Source organism: Ammospiza caudacuta, chromosome 13 (genome assembly GCF_027887145.1).
Source record: "Ammospiza caudacuta isolate bAmmCau1 chromosome 13, bAmmCau1.pri, whole genome shotgun sequence".
NCBI classification, from domain to species: Eukaryota; Metazoa; Chordata; class Aves; order Passeriformes; family Passerellidae; genus Ammospiza; species Ammospiza caudacuta.
In genome coordinates this window covers 15,792,024-15,811,934 of record NC_080605.1, presented here as the reverse complement: position 1 = coordinate 15,811,934, position 19,911 = coordinate 15,792,024, and the positions used below count along the sequence as shown (strand labels likewise).

Genomic DNA, 19,911 nt, shown 5'->3' with positions numbered 1-19,911 from the left:
AAGCAAATGCAGAGCCTCTGGCAGCCCTTGTTAGGCCTAATTTGATTTGCACCTCAGCTTTCCAATTTTGCCTCTTTGCAATTTAGCAAGCATGTCATTCTGCTCATGTCCTTTGTGGTTTTCCTCATGGCCTTGTGTTTTGACCAGTGGGATTCTGAAGAACTCTGCAGCTATATTTGCCTCCTCTGAAACTTCCCCTCCCTTCCCTGAGCAAATAGTAAGTGGCTACCAAAGTTGCTAGTACAAGTCTCAGGTGTCTGGCTTAGCTCTTCTTGAATTCATGAGCAGTCTGTCCCTCTTAGTTGAAGGTTTTTTAAAACCCTTTTCTCCCTAAAAAATATAATTTCATGCTACAGACACAAGAGAAGGGCTGTGCTGGTCCAGCCCAAGGGCCACCCAGCCTGGCTGTAGAGAATCACGGGATCCTGTTAGGTCAGAAAAAATGTTTGAGTGCAACAGTTACCCCGTCATTGCCAAGCTTGGGCAGGTGTTTATGTCACTGGTGGCAGGGATGTTGATGGGGCATTGAATGGAACCTGGTCATGCAGGTGCTGATGATGCCATGCCTGGCAGAGAAGCTGATGAGGTGGGTTGTTTAATGGTTGGATATCTGCCCAAGTTGGATCATATGCTCTGAGAATAACCCAGAAGATCTGGACTATCTTTTCGGGGTCATCTCTGAACCCCAGCATTCTTGTGGGTGTAACACTAAATCACTAGAGCTGTTTGTGGGTGTAACACTAAATCACTAGAACCACACACCAGAAACTGTGCTGGTTTCAAAAGTTAACTCCACTCAAGCTGCTCCTCTTCCAACAGCAGAGGAAACACCAGGTGAGACCACATGTAGGATGATAATTTTACTGAAAAATTCACAATAAACACAACATTATCAATAAAAGGGCACAAAAGAGAGTGCTCTACCAAGGAGAAGGGTATTCACCACAGCAAAAACACCCAGCTACTCCCAGTACAAAGCAGATCCATGTGCATCACTGCAGCAGCACCTCTGTGAAGCAAGCAATGCTTTTCCATCCTTGCCCCTTGTGTTTCAAGTGAGTGAATGAAATAAAGGTCAGCCCATATCACAACAGGTGCCTGCTCCAGAGAAAATCCAGAATATTGATCCAGGACTTCTCTGGATGGCCAGCATGTGCCACACAGCACATCCAGGACCAAGCTCTTCCTGACCACCATGCTGGCCACACAGTGTACAGTGACATTCCTGAACATGGAACAAGCAGCAGGAGGAGCCTGTCAGCAGCTGGAGACAGTGAAAATAATTGCTGAAGCTTGGCAGTGCTTGGAGCTGCAGAAGGCAAGGAGAAAATGGGCTCAAGAGCCCTGTCTTCGCATGGCTTCCTCCAGGGGAACATAAAGCAGGGTTCTGCAGCCACTCAGGGGTAATATGTGTCCCCAAGACTGCACTGCTGTATGAGCTAACACCTAGTTTTGAGGAGGAAGACCCCAACATGTGGACAATAAGCTGCTCACCTCCCTCACTTGCCCTCTTCCTTGGGGGAGACATCCACCTCTGTGCAGGCAGCACTGCCATCCCCACCACTCTGCTTCTGTTGCAATGGCTTGATCTCAGTGTAAATGACATTGGAGGAGGCAGATCCTATCCCCTTCTTTTCAAATTTCAGGTTGGCATAGGTCAGATCCTCAGTTCCTGTCACCGGGGCTGCCTGCAGGGAGACAGCAATGAGCAGAGCCTTGGCTTTTCTTTCTGTGTCTCCCTGCTAATACATTTCCACTGGCACAACTCTTTGTGCTGCCCAGGCATTACCAGATTGCTCAGAAGTGCCACCTACTCAAACACTCATAAGCCTTTATTTAATAGGAATTAATAAGTGTTTAGGACCATGTTTTCAAAAAGCAAAGCTGATTTTACTATGAAATCCTTTAAGTGGGTATTCAACAATGCTTTTTTTTGACAGGGAGGAGGAAGCAATACATGGAAAGCCTTCCCAGCTTACCGTACTGACTTGATTCCCCTCTGTCACATCCTCGCTTATGAGCTCTCCTGAAAAAGGAAACCTTGTTTAAATAGTAGTTAAAACAGTGACAATGATCTTTATTTTAAATTTAAGAAAATAATGAAAGAATGAAGCAAACATCTGCATTGGTCCTGCTGTTGTTGTGGGAGAGGATGAGGCACTGCAGCTCTGTGGTTCTGAAGATGGTCAAAGGGCTGCAGGGGTTGGCAAGGGCTTAAAAGCCCTTGGATGGGCTGGAGAAGAGCTCTGAGATGGGCTCTTCTGGATATGCAAGACTTGTTTCAATCACACAACAGGCTGTGCCATAGCCAGACTCCCAGCAGCAACTGGCCAGAAGGAAAGGAGGGGGGTGAACCTTCTCACCAAACTGGGACAGCTGGTTCAGGAGGACTTGTGAAGGGAGCACAGAGCGAGCAAGAGCAGTAGGGTGTCAAAGATGGACAAAGATCTCCCAAGCCTGACTTTGTCCAGACCAGCAGTAGAGGAAGAAATGCCAACCTGTTCTGTTCCTTCTGCACTGACACAGCAGGAAGCCAATTATGGGCATGTAAAGGAGCGTCCCAGCCGCGAAGCCAAGGAGGATGCACAGGAGGAGGTTGAGTCCTGCACACACAACATCACAGAGTCACTTGTGAGCCACCATCCATCCATCCATCCATCCATCCATCCATCCATCCATCCATCCATCCATCCATCCATCCATCCCCCCTGCAGGGACACTGCTGCCATTGCCTCCTTCATGGCATGGCACAGTTTCTTCCCAGACTTGGCCTCCCAGACCCTGAACCCTCTACAGCTTCAGGGTGCTGACAATACCCAGTGGGGAATGGTCTCCAAACTCACCCAGGGGGTAGTTGGAACATCAGAGCTCCTTCCCAGCATCACAGCCTCTGATCCACTGGTGCCTACCCCAGTCTGGCACTGGCTCCCACCCACTCATGGGAAAACATCTGGCTGTTTTCTCCCTTATTGCTCCTCCCTCTTTTTCCCTGAGGACTCCTCCCACCCTCCACTCTTGCAGCCAGGGGACTGTGGGGACATGCCTTTCCAGATCTTGACTGTGACATCAGTCTGAGATCCTGCACAGCCAGAGCCTGAAAGGCAGAAACACAAGTGAGAGACTGTCCAGAGGCAGAGAACTCTTCACCCTGCTCTGCTTTGGAGCAGAAGCCTTGAGCCCACAGTCCTGGCTGTCCCTCTCCCGCCAGCACAGCTCCAGCCATGTCAGTATTTGGCTGATGTGCTGCAGCTGGAGAATCTGCAGGTCCTAGAAAGCAACCAATGGTCCAGCAGCTCCATGATCTGTCCCCCCATCCCATGGTGGGATGAATCTGCCAAAAGCTGCTGTGCTGGGCTGGCTCCTCCAGTTCTTAGGATGCTTTCGGGGAAACAACACATGGAAGAACCAGAGGAGTGCTGGAGGGAACATCCCTCTCTGGCCACCATCTCCCCCATGGAAACAGCCCCACTGCCACTTACTGAGATTTGCTGCTTGCGTGCTGTTTCCAGCGTCTGTCGAGTTTGGTCTTGTGATGAAGGCCCTGCACACACAGATTCCTGTGCAGACTGTACACAGGCTTGAGCTGGTGAAATTCGTACAGTTTCCAGCCAGAAACACAGTGTTGGTTTGATTTCTAGCATCTGTTGAGTTTGGTGTTGTGATGACAACCCCAGACACACAGATTCCTGTGTGGGCTGTACCCAGGTTTGAGCTGGTGAAATTCATACAATTTTCTCGCAGACACTCAGTGTTGGTTTGATTCTCCCCCTCCAGACATTCAGGATTGTGCCACTTCGCCTGCACTGTGAGATTCTCCAAATCAATCTTGAGCTGCACAGTGATGACTGGCTTTGCCATCTGACTGGCTGTTCCTGGAGGGAACAAAACCAAAAGTGAGAGCTGAAATATAGATGATCTTACAGGGTCATGTCCCACGTGTCACTCATGAAAGACACAGTCAAGTGACCGTCCCTTTCTGCAGCAGCTGATGATCTCTTCCAAATCTGGCTGCTGATGATTCTAAGCATTCTAACCATGCTAAGCACTCAACACTGAAATGCTGCATGTTGACTTGTGCCACTGGATGCTGTGCAGTGCACAAACTCCTCTGTGCCTCAGGAAGGATTGAAAATGTGAGGATCAGGGAGAAGGCACCTCCTCCACCAGTGACACAGGCACCCAAGCAGAAAGTGCCTCAGGCTCCAACATTTCATGGAGCATGAGGTGGGACTGGGGGATTGGCAGTGGGGAATGGTCAGCCCTGGAGAAGCAAAGAAAATACAGTAAAGATTCCCTGCAGCCTCTCTGGCTTCATCCCACCCCATAGTGCTCGCTCTGGAGAATTTCAGAATCACTGAGCTGATGTCACTTCACACGTTCTCAGCTCAGTCCTTCCTCTGCCACCTCTCTTCAGTCCTTTCTTTCCACTCCAAGGGGTGTTGGTGGACTTCTGTCCCTCACACCCTTGCTCAGTTCAGAACATCTGCTCTTGGACATGTTCTCCACCCTGCATGTGTACATTCCTGCTTTGTTCACATTGGCAAAGATGAGCTGGGCCAGATCATTTTCCTTCTCCACACCCCCTCCATTCTGCTGTTTTCCATCATTTCAGGTGACATTAAACCACTTCACCTCCCTGGCAGTGCTGCTCAAACCTGCCTGGGGCAGACACTGCAAGATGAGACCTAACCCTACCAACAACTCAGCTGTGGCTGAAATCTGGTGAGCAAGTCCTGCTGGAAAAAACAGCCCTATAAGAGAGCTGGTTTTGTCTTAAGGAATATCCACATCTGCCCTGTGAGGCTGACCCCACTCTGCAGTTATCAGGCTGATAAGCATTTCTGTTTCCTTCTCCCCAACTGTTTTCTCTCCCTGCTGCTGAAGGCAAAGCCCCTGGAGCTCACAGCCTGTGCAAGCACAGCTGCAAGGGGGACCCCCTTGCAAGGCACATGGCAAGGGGCTGCTGCAGAAGAGGGGCTGAATGATGCAAGAGGGGAGGTAAAAGCAGCAGCAGGCACTTTCCACCCCTTCTGCAGGCATAAGCAAAGAGGGAAGAGTTCAGAGCAGAGGCAAGGGCACTGGGGACTCACCAAGTGGCAGCCAGGTGAGGAGCAGCAGGGGCAGGAAGGTGTTGGCCAGCCAGGGCTCCATGCTCCCCAAGAGGCTCAAGGTGCTGGGTGCCTGGTGGGACCAGCCTGGAGCCTCCCTCTCAACCTGCAGTGGTCACTGCTCAGCCAAGGGCAGCTGAAGCCTTGCTGGGACCTCACCCCTGCACCACTGGGCCAGGCAGTTTCCTCTGTGCTCACAAGCTTCCCCTCTCTTCCCCTTCTCTTGCCTCAGCCCAGTTCTTATCTCCTCTGTTCTCTGATTCCTCCTCTGGTTTCATCCTGACCACACACTCTGTGCCCTGAGACCCAAGTAATGCCACAGGAGTTGCTGAGAGCCATTCCCCACTCTGCTAGGGCCAGCCCAGCTCCCTGCCCCTTCCCCAGCTTCCTGCAGCACCACCTCCCCAGGCCACCCCAGCCTGTTGTGTTTTACCCCAGGGAATGGAGCCCTGGAGGAAACAGAGCTGACATGGGGGTTGATGTCCTCACCCATGTGGTGACGAGGTGTGCTCCTGCTGAGGCCAGGTGGGGACACACACACACCCTGTCAGCCCCACACACACCCTGACAGCCCCAGGGACCTGTGGTTTGACACAGGGATGGGCTTGGTCAGAGCGCTCTGCCTGTGGGATGTACGTGGCCCTGCAGAGCCCTGCTCCCTCTCTGGCCATGAGGACCCAGATGCCAGCTCCTGTCACTTCATTGCCACTGCCCTGTATTTCTCTGCCACCTCTGGCACAAGGAACATGAGCATCCACCAGACCAGACACAGCTTGTGTCACCCTTGCCACCAAAGGGACAAGGGCAGCAGTCAGCAGGTGCAGGGCCCTCCCTCTGTCCTCCCAGCCTCTGTGGGTGCAATCTCTGCTGCTCCCCACTGCCTGCCACCACTCCTCCTTTTTATACTCAGAGCAAAACCTCCTCCCATCTGTCATTTCCTCCCCTTTAGTTCCTATCAGCATCCACAGGAACACCCTCCACACCACGCTGGGAACACACAGCCCAGCCCCACGTCTCCAGAAGGAAAGCTGTTCACTGGAGCTCTGCTCCACCAGCCTGTGGAACTTCCTGGCTGAAGCTGAGGTCTCATCTGTAAACCAACCCACATGAGGAAACAGCAACACCAGCATGATAATTGCTGATAAGATGGTACAAGATCCACAAGAATGACAAGTGAGAGGTTCTGTATCCCTCCTGCTCTGCCCTCTGGACCTCTGCATCTCTTCCCATGCTCTTTCTGATGTTCAGTTCCTCTCTGCATTTGAATCTTTATCTTCTCTCATTTCACAACTGCATAACGATGTGTACATGTTTGCTTCCTTCCTTTTCATTTCTATTCTGGTTCTCACGTTTCCTGGCACTGATGAAGCCAAGACCTTCTCCAGCAGGACGTGCCTTCCCCCTGTCCCCAGCTGTGGTGCCAGTGGAACTAAAGGTTAATGTCTTGCTTTCTGCTGACTCCACAGAGGTGCTCTCCTACCAGAGCCCCTTCCAGCTCCACAGCCACATTCCATGGTGCTCTCTGCCAAGGAGATAAGAGAGGAGGAAATGACAATGCTGTTAATAACACGGTGCCCGTGTCAGCAGCAGCTACACCGGGTACTACACAATGTCCACAGCGACAGGAGGCTGCGGAATTCCTCAGGAGCTCCCCACGCCCTTGAAGGGCACGAGGGACATACAGAAGGTGCCACCAAGATCTTCCTCTCCCAGCTGCTGGGAGCCGGTGAGCAGCCGTGCCACGCTGGGGAGGATGAGGAGCGCCGTGAGAAGCGCTGTTTTCAGTCGGCCCGTGGTGGCCGCCAAAATGATCCTGCCCTCGGCCCGAACCTCACAGCACTGTGGGGCTGACGGAGCACATCGAGCCCCTGAGCCCTCACGGAGCTGGGCACGGAAGAACCACCGTCAGAGCAACTGGTGCCACCGAGCAGGAGGCGCTGCAAACACCGCCGGTGTCCCGGGCTCCCGGAGGCACAGCACCGTCGGGAGGCAGCGGCCGCCCCCTAGAGCAGCTCCGGGCACAGCCCGAGAGCTCAGAGCGCCTCACAACAGCCTATCGCGCTGCTCTCCCATTGGCTGTTGTCTCTGTCCGTCACTATAAGTCCCGCCTTCCCGCCAATCTCCGGCCATAGGATTGGCCGTGTTTTATGTAGAGCCTGAAGCCCCCCCAGGGCGCCGCCATGTTGGGGCCGCTGCCCGGCGGAGGGGCTGTGCGGCGCGGGGCTGTCGCGCATGCGCGGGCCGGGCAGGGCCGCCGCCCCGGGAGCGCGCGGCCGCCTCGGGAGCGCGCCCGGCCCGAGGATGCGCCCGGCGGGACAACCCCGGTGGCCCGGCCGGGCACAGGTGAGGGCGGCTCGGACCCCTCGAGCGCTCCGGGCTCCTCCGCTGTCCCGGGGCCGCTGGGCGGCGAGGGGGGGCGCGCTCCTGCCAGAGGGCGCGGGGCCGGGAGCGGCCGGGGAGGGGCCGGGGGTACCAAGTCCGTGTGGGCCGGTGAGGAGAGGGGGGCCCGTCCCGCCCAGACCCCTGACGGGGGAGGCCTGGTGAGGTGAGGCGAGGTGAGCCCTGCCCCGTTCCAGAGGTGAGGCGAGGTCAGGTGAGCTCTGTCCCGTCCAGCCCCGTGCGGAGCCGCTCACGGGGAGCAGCTGCCCGAGCCCCGGTGCCCCGGGCACACAGAGCGAGCACCGCGGGCCGTGCCAGCGGCTCCCGGGGCTGCCGTGGCCGTGCCGCCAGCTCTGCATCAAGGCCGGTTTGGTTCCCAGGGTGCTCCCGCTGCTGCTGTCCCCGCACGGTCCTCGCTGCCACCTTCGGCCTCGGGCGGCACCTGTGGGAAGAGCCGTGCCTGGAGCGGGCCTTGGCTGCCGTGCTGCGGAGCAGGAAGGACAGAGCGCTGTGCCGGGCTTGTCTCCAGGTGTGCTGGGAGCTCCTTCGGGCTGTGCACTCGTGGGTTATCGCACAACCCGCTGGCACTGAATCAAAAGCACGTTTAGTAAAGAAAGCACGTCAGTTGACATGGACACGTGAACCATTCCATACACAGCCTCAAGTATGTTTGTGCCAGAGGGCAGAAGTGTTTGCTGGTGTGCTCCTCCACCATGTGCCTCATCTTTCCTGGAACCCAAAAGGAACTTTTCAGGATAAGTTGGAGACATGTGAAAAGCTTTCTCTTTATGCAGAGTCAGTGCTACCCTGGCCAGCACCTTTCTGAACATGGGCTGTTATTTTCACTACCTTGGGCCCACAACAGTTTCTGGACCCTGTGATCCTTGACTGTATTATCAAATTTTTGAGACTTCTACCTTTGGAGCTCCCAGACTTCTTCAACATGGAATTGAATGGGATGCTGTAGGAACCATCAGGTTTTTCATTGCAGTGGGTCACAAACTTCTTGTTGCCATGTGTACCAAAAGAGTCAAAAAGTTCCTTTCTATGACCAGGATGGGACTTTAAACTCACTGTGAAATTCAGCAAAAATGAAGGTGTTTTGTGGCCACAAAAAAAAAAAAAAAAAAAAAAAAAAAAGAATGGCAGAGCTCTTAAGTGCTTCTGTTGGAAAATTTAAGTCAGAATGATGTTGCAGGATTGATTATTTAATCTCTGTTGAAAAGAGGTTGATTTTTATCTCCTGTCATGCAAGATACCTGTTGCAATCTGGTTTCAGTTGCCCATAAAAGCTCTGCCTTTTGTGTTTTCTGGGGGAGGGTTCTCATAGGAGTGTTCATTCCAATGCTTGACTGCTGGAGAGGTTGATGCACTAGGATTTTAATTTTTATAACTAATTTGCTGAGGTTTGTGTAAAGGTTTGAGGCTTGGTGAGTTCTAAAGTAAATATGTAGAAATTGTACCTAATTCTAAGCTGGTGTTGGTAGCAGTTTCAGGCATTTCTTTCTCAGAGCTGTTCCCATGCTCTGCCGAAAGCAGTTTTCTCTAGTTTTCAGTTCAGTGCTAGATGTGACTTCTGTGCATTCAGTGAGCCTCAGTGGATAGACAAGAGTCCCTGTAAATGACAAATGTCTGCACTGTCTCATGGCAAGGGCACTTCACAACTTAGAAAAGTCTGCTGCAGGGAGCCACCTCCTTCAGCTTGTTTTGATCCAGCCCTCTCTGAGCTCCATTTGATCTGCTCCTGTATGGTGAAGGACAGTGAAAATTTCAGTTTTCTCCATCCTAAGCCACTCTTGACTTTATTACTTGTGACATCTCTTCCATACTGAGGAATCTTTCCTTGCTTAGGTCTTCCTTTTCAGGAGATTTTGGTGCTTTTGATCACCTCTGCAGCCCTTCCAGTTCTGCTCCCCCCTGCTTAGAGGAAAAGTACCAGATGTGCACACAGAGCTCCAGATGATGGTGTTCTGGGGACTTGTGTGGCAGCTCAGTGCTGTTCTCCTGAGATCCCTGTTCCTTCTCCTCAAACTGCTAATTACAGCTGCCTCTCCTCATCACTGGCCTTTTTCTGACATGGAGGGTTTAGGCTGTCTCCTCAGGGTGGCCTGGGCTGGAATCCCTCTGCTGCCAGCCCTGGAGTGTGTCTGCAGTGTGTGTGTGAAGGCTGCAGTACCCTCGGGTACCCCTTTCTGAAAGCTTTCCCAGCTCAGTTCTGCTGCTGCTCTGGGATTTCCCTGTGTAAGGATTGGCTTTTTGCTGCCCCTCAGCACCCACATCCACCCTGCTGTGCCTGCCCTGCCAAAGCAGCACTGCTGAAAGTCTGCTGCGGGAAGAGGAGGCTGCAGGTGGCTCTCAGGGGAGGGAAGAGAAGCTTGTGCTGTGCTCAGGGCCTGGTGGCTGCAGTGTTTGGGATCTCCAGCCCTGTGGGCCCTTGGACCATGCAGGCTGTGTCTCCATTCCCAGAGAGCTCTGCTGGAAGTCACTGCTGAGGCTGGGCTGGCCACTTGTTGCTTTGTGGTGGTGCTGGTGACCTGAAGATCTTGCAGCATCAGGAACTGGTGCGTGGTGCTCATCACTGGATTTTGTAGATTTTTGCCAATAACTCCTAGTGATACCAATGTAGAACATGCTATCTTTTGGGATAAGTGAGTTTAAGATTCATTCCACTTGACTGAGATTATTTTTAAGAGGCAGTTAGATAGAAAACAGGGAAGAGTATCATTTAAACTGAGTGCTTGTTACAGAAATCAGCTTATCTGAGTAGCAGGAGCCTCCTGTAGCACATACTGTGGTGTTCTCCTGGAGCATTTTCAATTAATTCAGCCTTTTCTAAACTGTTGTGGTGTTGTGTTAGACCCATCTGTGATCTGTGCAAGCAGGGACACACTCACCTGGTCTGTGTTCCACCTCACTTTGTGTCCCTTCAAACAAAAATGTTCTTGCTGCTGTAAGAATTTTTAACTCTTCCAGACCATAAACTGCTAAACAGATTTGTGGGGACTTCAGTAGTTATGCCTGCTGTCCATCCAGTTGCAAGGGTTTGTTTCTTTGTGTGATTTATATAAAGCAAGCCTGGCTAGAAGCCATCCTCCTTGCCAGTATCCCAGGGTCCCACCCTTTTATGTAGTAAATATTTTCAAGATCCTTTTGATCTTTGTCACTGCCTTGTTTGAGTGTTCTGCTGAATGTTGGATAAAAAGGAGTTTATGCCAATGAATGTTGTTCATCTTTATAGAGAATGACAGTGACAGTATCACTGCAAATGCTGCATCACACAGAATAAGGAAAAACATACTGAATTAATTAAGTAAATATTTCATAAGCTGTTTTATAGCATCTGTAAACATTTGTGCATTTTGCAAGATAAATATTCTCAAGCATTTCTGTTTTCTAGTTTAGTGTCTGTACTACAGAAATACCTGGGAATTCAGTCAGGGTTCAGTTTTATGGCACAAGCTGGGCAGTGCAGGCACCCCCAGACTGGTGAGAAGCTGATTGCAAACAAAGCCCTTGCACTGGGAGCAGTTCCACTTCTGTGCTGCTGCTGCCCAGTGCTGTGTCAGGGTTTGCTTCATGTCTTGTAATTAATGTCAGTATTTTGGGATGGGGAGATGAGTAGCACTGTTCCTGAAACAGACCATGATTCTTGTGTCTTTTCCAGAGGTGTTGATCTGGTGCTGGTACCAGTTCTCTTTTTAAATATGGTCCTTGCTTTTTCATTGTGAGCTTCTAATGAAAACTGAAATCATGTTTTTCTCTAAAAATAAAAAAAAAAAATTCAAAGAAGGTCAAGTGGGTGTAGTAGATGAGACTTCAGAAAGGCACAGAACAAAAGCTCTGTTTTGTGGGTTTCTGTGGTGTCAGAGATTGAGGAGATTTCTGCCATCTCTCCTTGCAGCTGGTGCTGAAGGCAGTTTGGCCAGGTGTGCACAGCAGCGGGGCTAAGGCAGACTGGCAGGTAGGGATTGAAGGAATTGATTTACCAGGAAATATTTGGAAGAATAAAAGGAGTGTGACTTGACCAATAATTTGTGTGTAGGGAGTGCAATAATTCTGTGCAACCCTGCATTCCTGGAGGTTAAGTGGCATTGGCAGGAGATATTTTTAACTGTCCTGAGTGAAGCTTTTAACTTCCCACAGTGGACACAGAGGAGCGCCCTTCTCCTTTCAGCAAGCACATTTCTGTGTATTTAAACACTGGCATTCCCTCTCCTTGTAGGCTTCTCCTCCCCAGGCAAAACAAGCTCACTGAATGCAGGCTTTCCCCACAGGACATATTTTATAAATCTTCTCCAGACTGACTTATCTATTTGCCATAAAATTGTTAAGGTCCAAGTAGTTGTTTTCAGTTTGTATATTTAATTTAGAAGAAAGATTTATGTGTCCCAAAGCATGTCTATTATTTCCAGCAATTTCAATTGGTCTAATAAAAGATATTACCTCATCTCACAAACCTTTATCTCATTCAGGGGCTTACATCATCACAAATAGAGCAGCACTGCTTTTACTGCTGGTGTGACAGACTCCATGTCCTGTCCTCTTGGTGCTTCCTGTCACTCCCAGTTTGTGCCTCTCTGTGTCTGGTTTATCCTGCACTCTTGGGTATGTTTCTGTCCCCATGTGCTGAGTTTTGAAGGAGAGGAGATGACTCTCAAGCTGCTTTCTTACCATTCTTCTGCAATAGGTTTGTTAGGTTTGTCCCTTAATACTCTGTCTCTATAGATGGCACCTTTTGGGGTTTTGCTTTTTGTCATGAGGATGTTTGAGAATATTGAAAGCCCTACAAAGGACAGAAGGTGGCATACAGGGTTGTTTGATCCCACAATGTGCCTTTTCCTGATAATAACTTGTAACTTTTCCTATTTTAGGAGCTGTGGATGGAGCACCGAGCTGAGGAGCCAAACCTTTTACTGAAGGCCTGTGTGTAGACCCCGATGCTTGAATGAATGAATGAAGAATGAAAATGCTCCCTGGAGTGGGTGTGTTTGGAACTGGTAGTGCTGCCCGGGTCCTGGTGCCCCTGCTGAGGGCAGAAGGCTTCTCCATTGAAGCTCTTTGGGGCAAGACTGAGGAGGAGGCCAAGCAGCTGGCAGAGGAAATGAACATCTCCTTCTACACGAGCCGCACCGACGACGTCCTGCTGCACCAGGACGTGGATTTGGTCTGCATCAACATCCCTCCACCCCTGACTCGGCAGATTGCTGTCAAGGCTCTAGGTACCTGTTTATCTTGGAGTTGCACCAAAAATCTGTAGCTTGCTGGCAGATTGAGATTGGAAACCGTTACCCCAGCACAGTTCTGGTTGCACCAACAGGCAAATGCGGTGCTAAAAATTTTGTGTGGCATTTGTGAGAAGCTTTACCTGGGTTTTTTTTTGTAAAAATACTGTTAATAATTGCTTATAGATCTGCTTGAACCAATAAATAAATACTAAAATACTAAAATACTAAAATACTAAAATACTAAAATACTAAAATACTTCGCTTCGGTCAGATTGAAGTTATGGTAGGGAGTTTGTAATAAAAATCAGCTGTATCAGAGGCAATAATGAGAGGGTAAGTGGCTTTATGCTCATTAAAAAAACCCAGAGCAACAACAACAAAAAAAAAAACAAACAAAAACCAAACAAAAAAACCAAACCAAATTGTTTAATTCATTTTAAATTTTTGCATGTACTAGGAAATTGAGATTTGCCAGGAAGGGGAAGGTTGTTCAGCTCTGCTTTATGCTTTCTCCACGAGTAAAATCAAACTTGGAAGTTGAAAGCCTTTGAAAATGTATTTGTGTGCACTCAGTAGAATCGTGTGAATTAGGAGCTAAGAGATGCTGGTTTGGCTGTGAGCCTGGCCACTGCCTGGAGCACTCTTGGCACATCCATGTCCATAGCAGGCTGATGTGGTCCCAGGTGGAGGAATCCTGCCTGACTCAGGAGGACAGATGCTGGGGACAGCAGGAGGAATCCAGCTAGATGAGAAAGAAGGGATGACACCCCAGACTGGTTGGGCAGGGAGATGGGAGCCAGCTGCCCAGGCAGCCTGACATTTCTAATTGCCCAGTGTGGGACTTTGTAGTGTTAATGTCCTCTCCTGCAGTGCAGCGTGGGTGTCAGTTTGCGTGCAATTCTGTAAATAACAAGGGTGATATTTTTACTGTGTTTACAGGAGATACACAAGTTAATTTTAGGACAGGTAATCTCAGACCATGTGAGCCAGAGTGGTTTGTTGTGCCTCTTTTCTCTACAGTAATTTCTTTTGCAAGTAAACAAGTTCCTGGACAAACATTTGCAATGCCACTTAGATATGCAGAGTGAGATTTCAGGCTTTTTTTCCCTTTTCATTTTTATACTGTTAGATTTGTTTGTTTACCTTGTTAGAGTACTGTCCTTTGAATTTTAGGGTGTTCTGATTTTTAAATATTTGAACTATAAGTTAGAATTTATCTCTTCAAATATGCTAAAAGCTCTTTAAAGCACCTGTTAGGTAATATGCATTTCACTCGGTCTTGTGGCTCTTGATGATCAAATGGGCTAAAAAGGAGAGGGTTCACCATTCTCTGATGGATTATTAACTAAAAGGGATTGGGATTCCTTCATTGAAGGCTGGGAACCCATAAAATGACATTATCCAGAGGAGGAAAGGGAGGTAAAGCTGGTGCAGAAATACAGAGGTTGAATGTTTGCTTGAATGCAAGTTTAGGAAGTGGAAGGCTGAAAAAGCCAGGGAGATGCATGGATGTAGCAGGAAAGGGTAACAATCACTTCTTCTGTCCTGGGATGTTCTGGTCTGTAAACTGATGCAGAGATCTCAGGCCAGTGTGGTGCTGGCCTTGCCTTTCAGCTCTCCAGGTTCATTGATTGCAGTGCCATTTGCAGGTCTGCTGCCCAGTATATTGTGACTTATTTCAAGCCAGTCTTGGGTGGTTTCCTGTGCCTGAATGTTCTGAAGGAACACAGAACCAGGGGAGGGCCAAAGATGGCAGCAACATATTGTTTTGGAAGTTGAGATTGATACAGTGATGATTATAATCAGAGAATTATTTGCTGTGGATTGTTTATAACAGGTTGGTGTTTACTTGCCAAGAGACTGGGCTTTAGGAAATGTCAGAAGTGGTGCAGTAATAATGGTCTTGTGTGTTGTGTTTTGTTGGGCTTGGTTTGTTTGTTTTAAAGTGGTGACACTTTTATCATTAATTTTTTACCTTTTTCTACTTTTTTTAAAAAACCTGTGCTTCCATTTGGTAAAGAGGAGGAAAGACTCCAGTTTTTCTAGGTGGTGCAATTTCCTTGCCTCAGTTTCTTGCTGACAGGTATCCATGAACAAGCCTGGGGACAAAGCAGTGACACTGGTTTGAGTTCATGAACGAGACAGCACAGATCAAAGCCCAGGGGATAGTTCATATTAAAATCAGCGTAATCTTATGGTTTATCTCCACAGCAGGCAAAGCAAGAAGCTCTCTTTAAATTTGTGCTTCTTTTGATCTCAGAGGAACTAAATCAATTTCACCTAATGTCAGTGTTGTGGTTCATGTCCCACAGTTAAATGCACCCATCCATGCTGTCATGTCTCCTGGCTGGTGAGGGCCTCAACTGAAAATTTTGCAGCTGTGGTTTAGGAAAACAATATGGTACAAAGTTCAGGTTATTCATTACCAAAACAATAGTAACAGTCCCAGGGATGTAAGCTGCACTGCCTTGAAAAACAAAAGGCATGGCCATTACCTTGGTCAGGGACCTTGGTAATCTCTGACTTGGCCCCTGTCCTTGCTTCATGGCCATGTCTGTGAGCTTGGGGACAGCTGGAGGGATGTCCCACTGAAGGCAACAGCAGGATTATCCCAGAGCTGTTCTGTGTTCCCAGTGTCACCCTGGCAGTGCACAGTGGGCTGTGCTGAGCTGTCACTGTGCTGCCATCCCAAAAAAAGGCAGCAGCCACTTTGAGCTCCTCAGGTGGCTCAGCCTGGGCTGCCACAACAGGCACAGCTTTGAGTGAGGGTGAGGCTGCTCAGCAGAGCAGGGAGAGCCCGGGGTGACAGGGCTGTCCCCAGGCTCTGCTGGCTCTGCTCTCAGTCCCTGCTGCAGGGAGCCAGGGCTGGGCAGCACCAGCACAGAGCTGTCCCATGGAGCCAGAGTCACTTTGGTGTTCTGCAAGCTTTGAGGGTGCAGATCTGCTTGGGACACTGAGCATCCCTTTGCTTTCCCTGTGGTGCTTTGCTGTGACCTGCCTGCAGACAAGCACCGTTTAAACAAGGCAGATAAACTGGACTGAAGCAGCTCTAGATGCTTGTCCAGGTGCTTCAGCTAGCCCTAAAAAGTACTGAACTGAGGGTTGTGCCTTGCCTTGTCAGCAGGACTGGGATCAGGGGAGTCAGAAATGGTCCCTGAAATGGGGGTTACCAATGGACAGCCAGGGTGTCCACTGCGAGTTTGACCTGACTCTTTGTTCATTAAAGCTGCTATGGACTCGTATCAGTACAGGGGATTTCTCACTTGTATCTTCCCATTTTCTGGCTGGGTTTCACTTGTGTCTATTAGAAGCAGAGGTTGTGAGTCTCCTGTCGCTGTCCCCTGGCTGAGCCGTGTCACGGTGTGCGCTGGCCCCTGGCCCAGGGTTCCTGGAGGGCTGGCTGGGTGCAGCCGGGAGGGGGAGCACGGAGAGCAGGAGCGGTGGGGATGTGCCAGAGACCGACCGAAGTGGCTGTGCCAGGCAGGGAGCACAGCCTGCTCCTGGCTGAGGAGGAGCTTTCAGACAGGTGCCAGAGGTGCCCAGCACCCTGTGCAGGGATTCCTGCAGTTCTTGGGCAGGAAATATGGTGTGCCATGACTGACCTTCGGGTCTGGCAGTTAGTGTCTGCAATAACCATGTTAGGAATAACATGGTTATTACACTGAAAAATGTGTAAATAAGTGTTTGATCAGAACAGATGTAAAACAGGAAAAAACCAGTAAAAGTAAAGCCCTGCCATGAGAAGGGGGATACCAGAAATGTAAGAACTGGTTAAAACTTGTACTGTCATGCTCTTTTGTATTACTTAATTTCTTCTTTCCAGTTAGGGGAAGAAAGAGGATTATTGACTGCCCCATTGATTTAGGCTGAGCTCAATGTAAAGTGCATCAGGAGCAATAACAGTGCAGTGGGTCAGCTTGGGGGTGCAGCTCTTGTCTGTGTAACTCAGTTACCTTTTGTCTGATTGTATAAACAGGCTGTATGTGCAGACCAAAATTATTTGCTTTCTAATTAGAAAGGTTTGTTTTAAAACAGTCCACTTACCAAAACATTATTTCTAATTCTTGTGTTCTGTACACAGAATCTGTATGTCTTTTATATATGTACATTTTTATATATAAGTTAATTGCATGTCCCATTAATATTAATTAATGATAATAGTAAAAAAAAATTGTAGAGAGATAGTGAAATACAAAGTGAAAATCAACTGTCCTTTCCCCCCCTCTTCCCAGCAGGGTACATAGCTTTTTTTTTTCTATACAGGTATTCAAATAATTTTTTTAAATATAGCACTTATGTTGTGTCTTGTTTAGATGCCATGTGATGCTATTTGGACGTTTATCTTTCATGATGTAAAAATCCTCTCCTTATTTGGAGCCTCCCTCTGTGAGAGTTTGTCAGGTCTGCAACTGGAGCATCTTGGAAAGACCATTGAGACTTGCTGGACTTGGCATTCCTACTTAATTCCCAAGTCTTTACCTGAGAAATTTTAGCAGGAAAGCCCAACTCTTAAAACCACCACTTCTTGACAACCTTTGGGACATCTGAGCATGTTTTGCTCAAGCGTGCTAAATATTGAAATTTTTTGTCCATTTGTGCTGCAGGAATAGGGAAGAACGTGCTGTGTGAGAAAGCTGCTACCTCTGTGGATGCCTTCAGGATGGTGACAGCTGCCAGGTACTACCCCAAGCTGATGAGCATCGTTGGCAACGTGCTGCGGTTCCTGCCCGCCTTCGTGAAGATGAAGCAGCTGATAGAGGAGCACTACGTGGGCAACGTCATCGTCTGCGACGTGCGGGTCTACGGGGGCAGCCTGCTCAGCCCCCAGTACAACTGGATCTGCGACGAGCTCATGGGAGGGGGCGGCCTGCACACCATGGGCACCTACATCATCGACCTGCTGACCCACCTGACCAGCAGGAGGGCTGAGAAGGTGCACGGATTGCTCAAGACGTTTGTGAAGCAGAACACGGCCATCAGCGGCATCCGCCACGTCACCAGCGACGACTTCTGCGTTTTCCAGATGCTCATGAGCGACGGCGTCTGCTGCACTGTGACTCTCAACTTCAACATGCCCGGCTCCTTCACCCACGAGGTCATGGTCGTGGGCTCTGCCGGCCGCCTCATAGCGCGTGGGACAGACCTGTACGGGCAGAAGAACTCTGCTCTCCAGGAGGAGCTGCTCTTCACAGACTCCCTGCCTGTAAACAAGGGCCTTCTGGAGAAGGGCTTCAAGGACATCCCTCTGCTCTACCTGAAAGGAATGGTGTACATGGTGCAAGCCCTGAGGCAGTCTTTCCAAGAGCAGGAAGACCGTCGGACGTGGGATCATAAACCTGTGGCTATGGCAGCCTCTTTTGAAGATGGCCTGTACATGCAGAGTGTGGTAGAGGCCATCAAGAAATCCAGTAGGTCAGGTGAGTGGGAGACTGTGGAGGTGATGACTGAGGAACCAGATGCCAACCAAAACCTCTGTGAGGCGCTTCAAAGAAATAACTTATGAACATTCCTACCTTGGAAAATGCTACTTCTGGCTGTAATGTAAAAAAACATGGTTTTTAAGATATGTAGATTCTTATTTAATAGCCTGAGTTTCTTGGTTTTTTTAAACATGTAAAATATGTTCTCATAGGAACAGTTCTGGTTTAAATTGTTTGAAGAGTTTTAAATGTTTCTGTTTTTTGCAAACATTTAATTTTTGTCTTGGAGACTGGTAGGAAAACTTGAATTGCCCTTTGCACTTGCAGTAGCTGAAGTGAATTGTGGGATCTCTGCCATTGCATGGCTTGGAAATGGGACACAACCCCTGTTGCACAGGTTGCTGATTTAACCATGAGAGCACGCAGAGCAAGATCAGGGAGTATCTGTTGTTCAGATGCCTTTTTCCTCTCTCTTGGAGACTGATTTATGTTTTAATCCTCAGTTTGTAAAATTTTAGAAGAGAGTTCAGTGATGTAACAAGTCTCTGAACTCCTATAGGACAAAAAGTAGAAGCAATGGATTAAAGTTAGCAACATACAGATCAGCCTTTTGGCTTCCTGTATGTGGTGAATGTCTTTCAAATTCATTCAAACTGATGTTTTATTTAAATGATACTATAATTCTCTGTTGTTGGTGTCTTGGCAGGAAAATATTCGGGAAGTCTGTGATGCATTTGAGCTATTCTTCCATATCTGTAGACATTATTCCTTCTACTCAAGAGGCTGCCTGCATCCAGCAGCTGTTTTTCCATAAGCTCAGTGCTTATGTCAGTTGTGTTTACTGCCTGGCAGCACCAGTGCCGTGCCTGTGGGGCCACGTTCTCATTGCTGTGACTGTTACTAAATAAATGCCTCCCTGGGTCATGGGACTGCCACAGTGTCCTGGTAACAAAGTTGTACAGCATGAACCTTTCAGGGACCTGAAAGTGGAAGGAAGGAGGTATTTCCTACCTCTTGCAGCTCTCTTCATGTGCTGGCTGGGTAACTGTCACACTACACACATGCTGATGGTTGAGAGAACAGGGACTGAACTGCCATGGGTAAATGTGCTCTGGATCTCAAACACTGGCTGTTAACCCTCTGGGCCACAACATCTTCCCTCCCTCCTGCAGCTGGTGTCCAGTGGAGAGATTTGTTGGCAGATGATGGGGTGGAAGTTCATTCCTTTTGAGAAATGTTTCTCTCTGAGGCAGGTATGTGGAAAGGATAGTCTAATTTTACTACATTTGTTTTGTGTACTTGAAAGCTTTTTTTAAAATGTATTTCCCACTAAATTGTAACCCTGTGTATTTATGTATATTAACATGCACGCTGCTGTTCCATAAGCTGGACCTTCCTGAAAAGTATCATGTTTTCTACAGAAAATAAAAAGTTGTGTTTGTTGAGGGAATTCTCTATGCAGCTGTATGCTTGTGTTTGATTTGGTCAAGCTAAAACCATCTTAATAAAAGTGAACAGGAGAGTCAGAGCTGGGACTCAGTATCTGGTGAGTCCTTCCCTACTTATTGTAGAAGTTGCCAGAAGACCCCAAGTAAGAAGCAAAATCCCTGCAGTATTGATGGGACCACTTTCTTTTCTTGGTGTGTAAATTAGGTATTTACCTTTGGATATTTACTTTCCAGACTGACAGAAACAAGTCTACTGCTGTGCTGTTTTAAAACATGGCTGCTCTTGTGCTCTGCACATTCTCATCTCTACTGTGAGCTGTGTGAAGGAAGT

General features: G+C 48.8%; 2 protein-coding genes across 3 annotated transcripts; one reads left to right on the top strand and one right to left on the bottom strand.

The window, feature by feature from the left end:
• Window positions 1–942: 942 nt before the first annotated feature.
• LOC131563643 (uncharacterized) lies at window positions 943–5,260 on the bottom strand. Its single transcript, XM_058813753.1, has 5 exons — window positions 5,091–5,260; window positions 3,480–3,872; window positions 2,499–2,603; window positions 1,980–2,026; window positions 943–1,688 (listed from the first exon to the last, which is right to left on the bottom strand). Exons 1-5 carry the CDS (start codon window positions 5,149–5,151, stop codon window positions 1,500–1,502), a joined length of 795 nt encoding a protein of 264 aa, XP_058669736.1. The 5' UTR covers window positions 5,152–5,260; the 3' UTR covers window positions 943–1,499.
• Window positions 5,261–7,289: 2,029 nt separating this feature from the next.
• On the top strand, window positions 7,290–19,587 carry GFOD2 (Gfo/Idh/MocA-like oxidoreductase domain containing 2). 2 transcript variants are annotated; one of them, XM_058813634.1, is made up of 3 exons: window positions 7,290–7,451; window positions 12,359–12,706; window positions 17,317–19,587. In XM_058813634.1, exons 2-3 carry the CDS (start codon window positions 12,448–12,450, stop codon window positions 18,213–18,215), a joined length of 1,158 nt encoding a protein of 385 aa, XP_058669617.1. In that variant the 5' UTR covers window positions 7,290–7,451; window positions 12,359–12,447; the 3' UTR covers window positions 18,216–19,587. The 2 variants fall into 2 exon arrangements, with proteins under 2 accessions (XP_058669617.1, XP_058669618.1); XM_058813635.1 differs by lacking the exon at window positions 7,290–7,451 and adding an exon at window positions 9,852–10,048.
• Window positions 19,588–19,911: the final 324 nt, after the last annotated feature.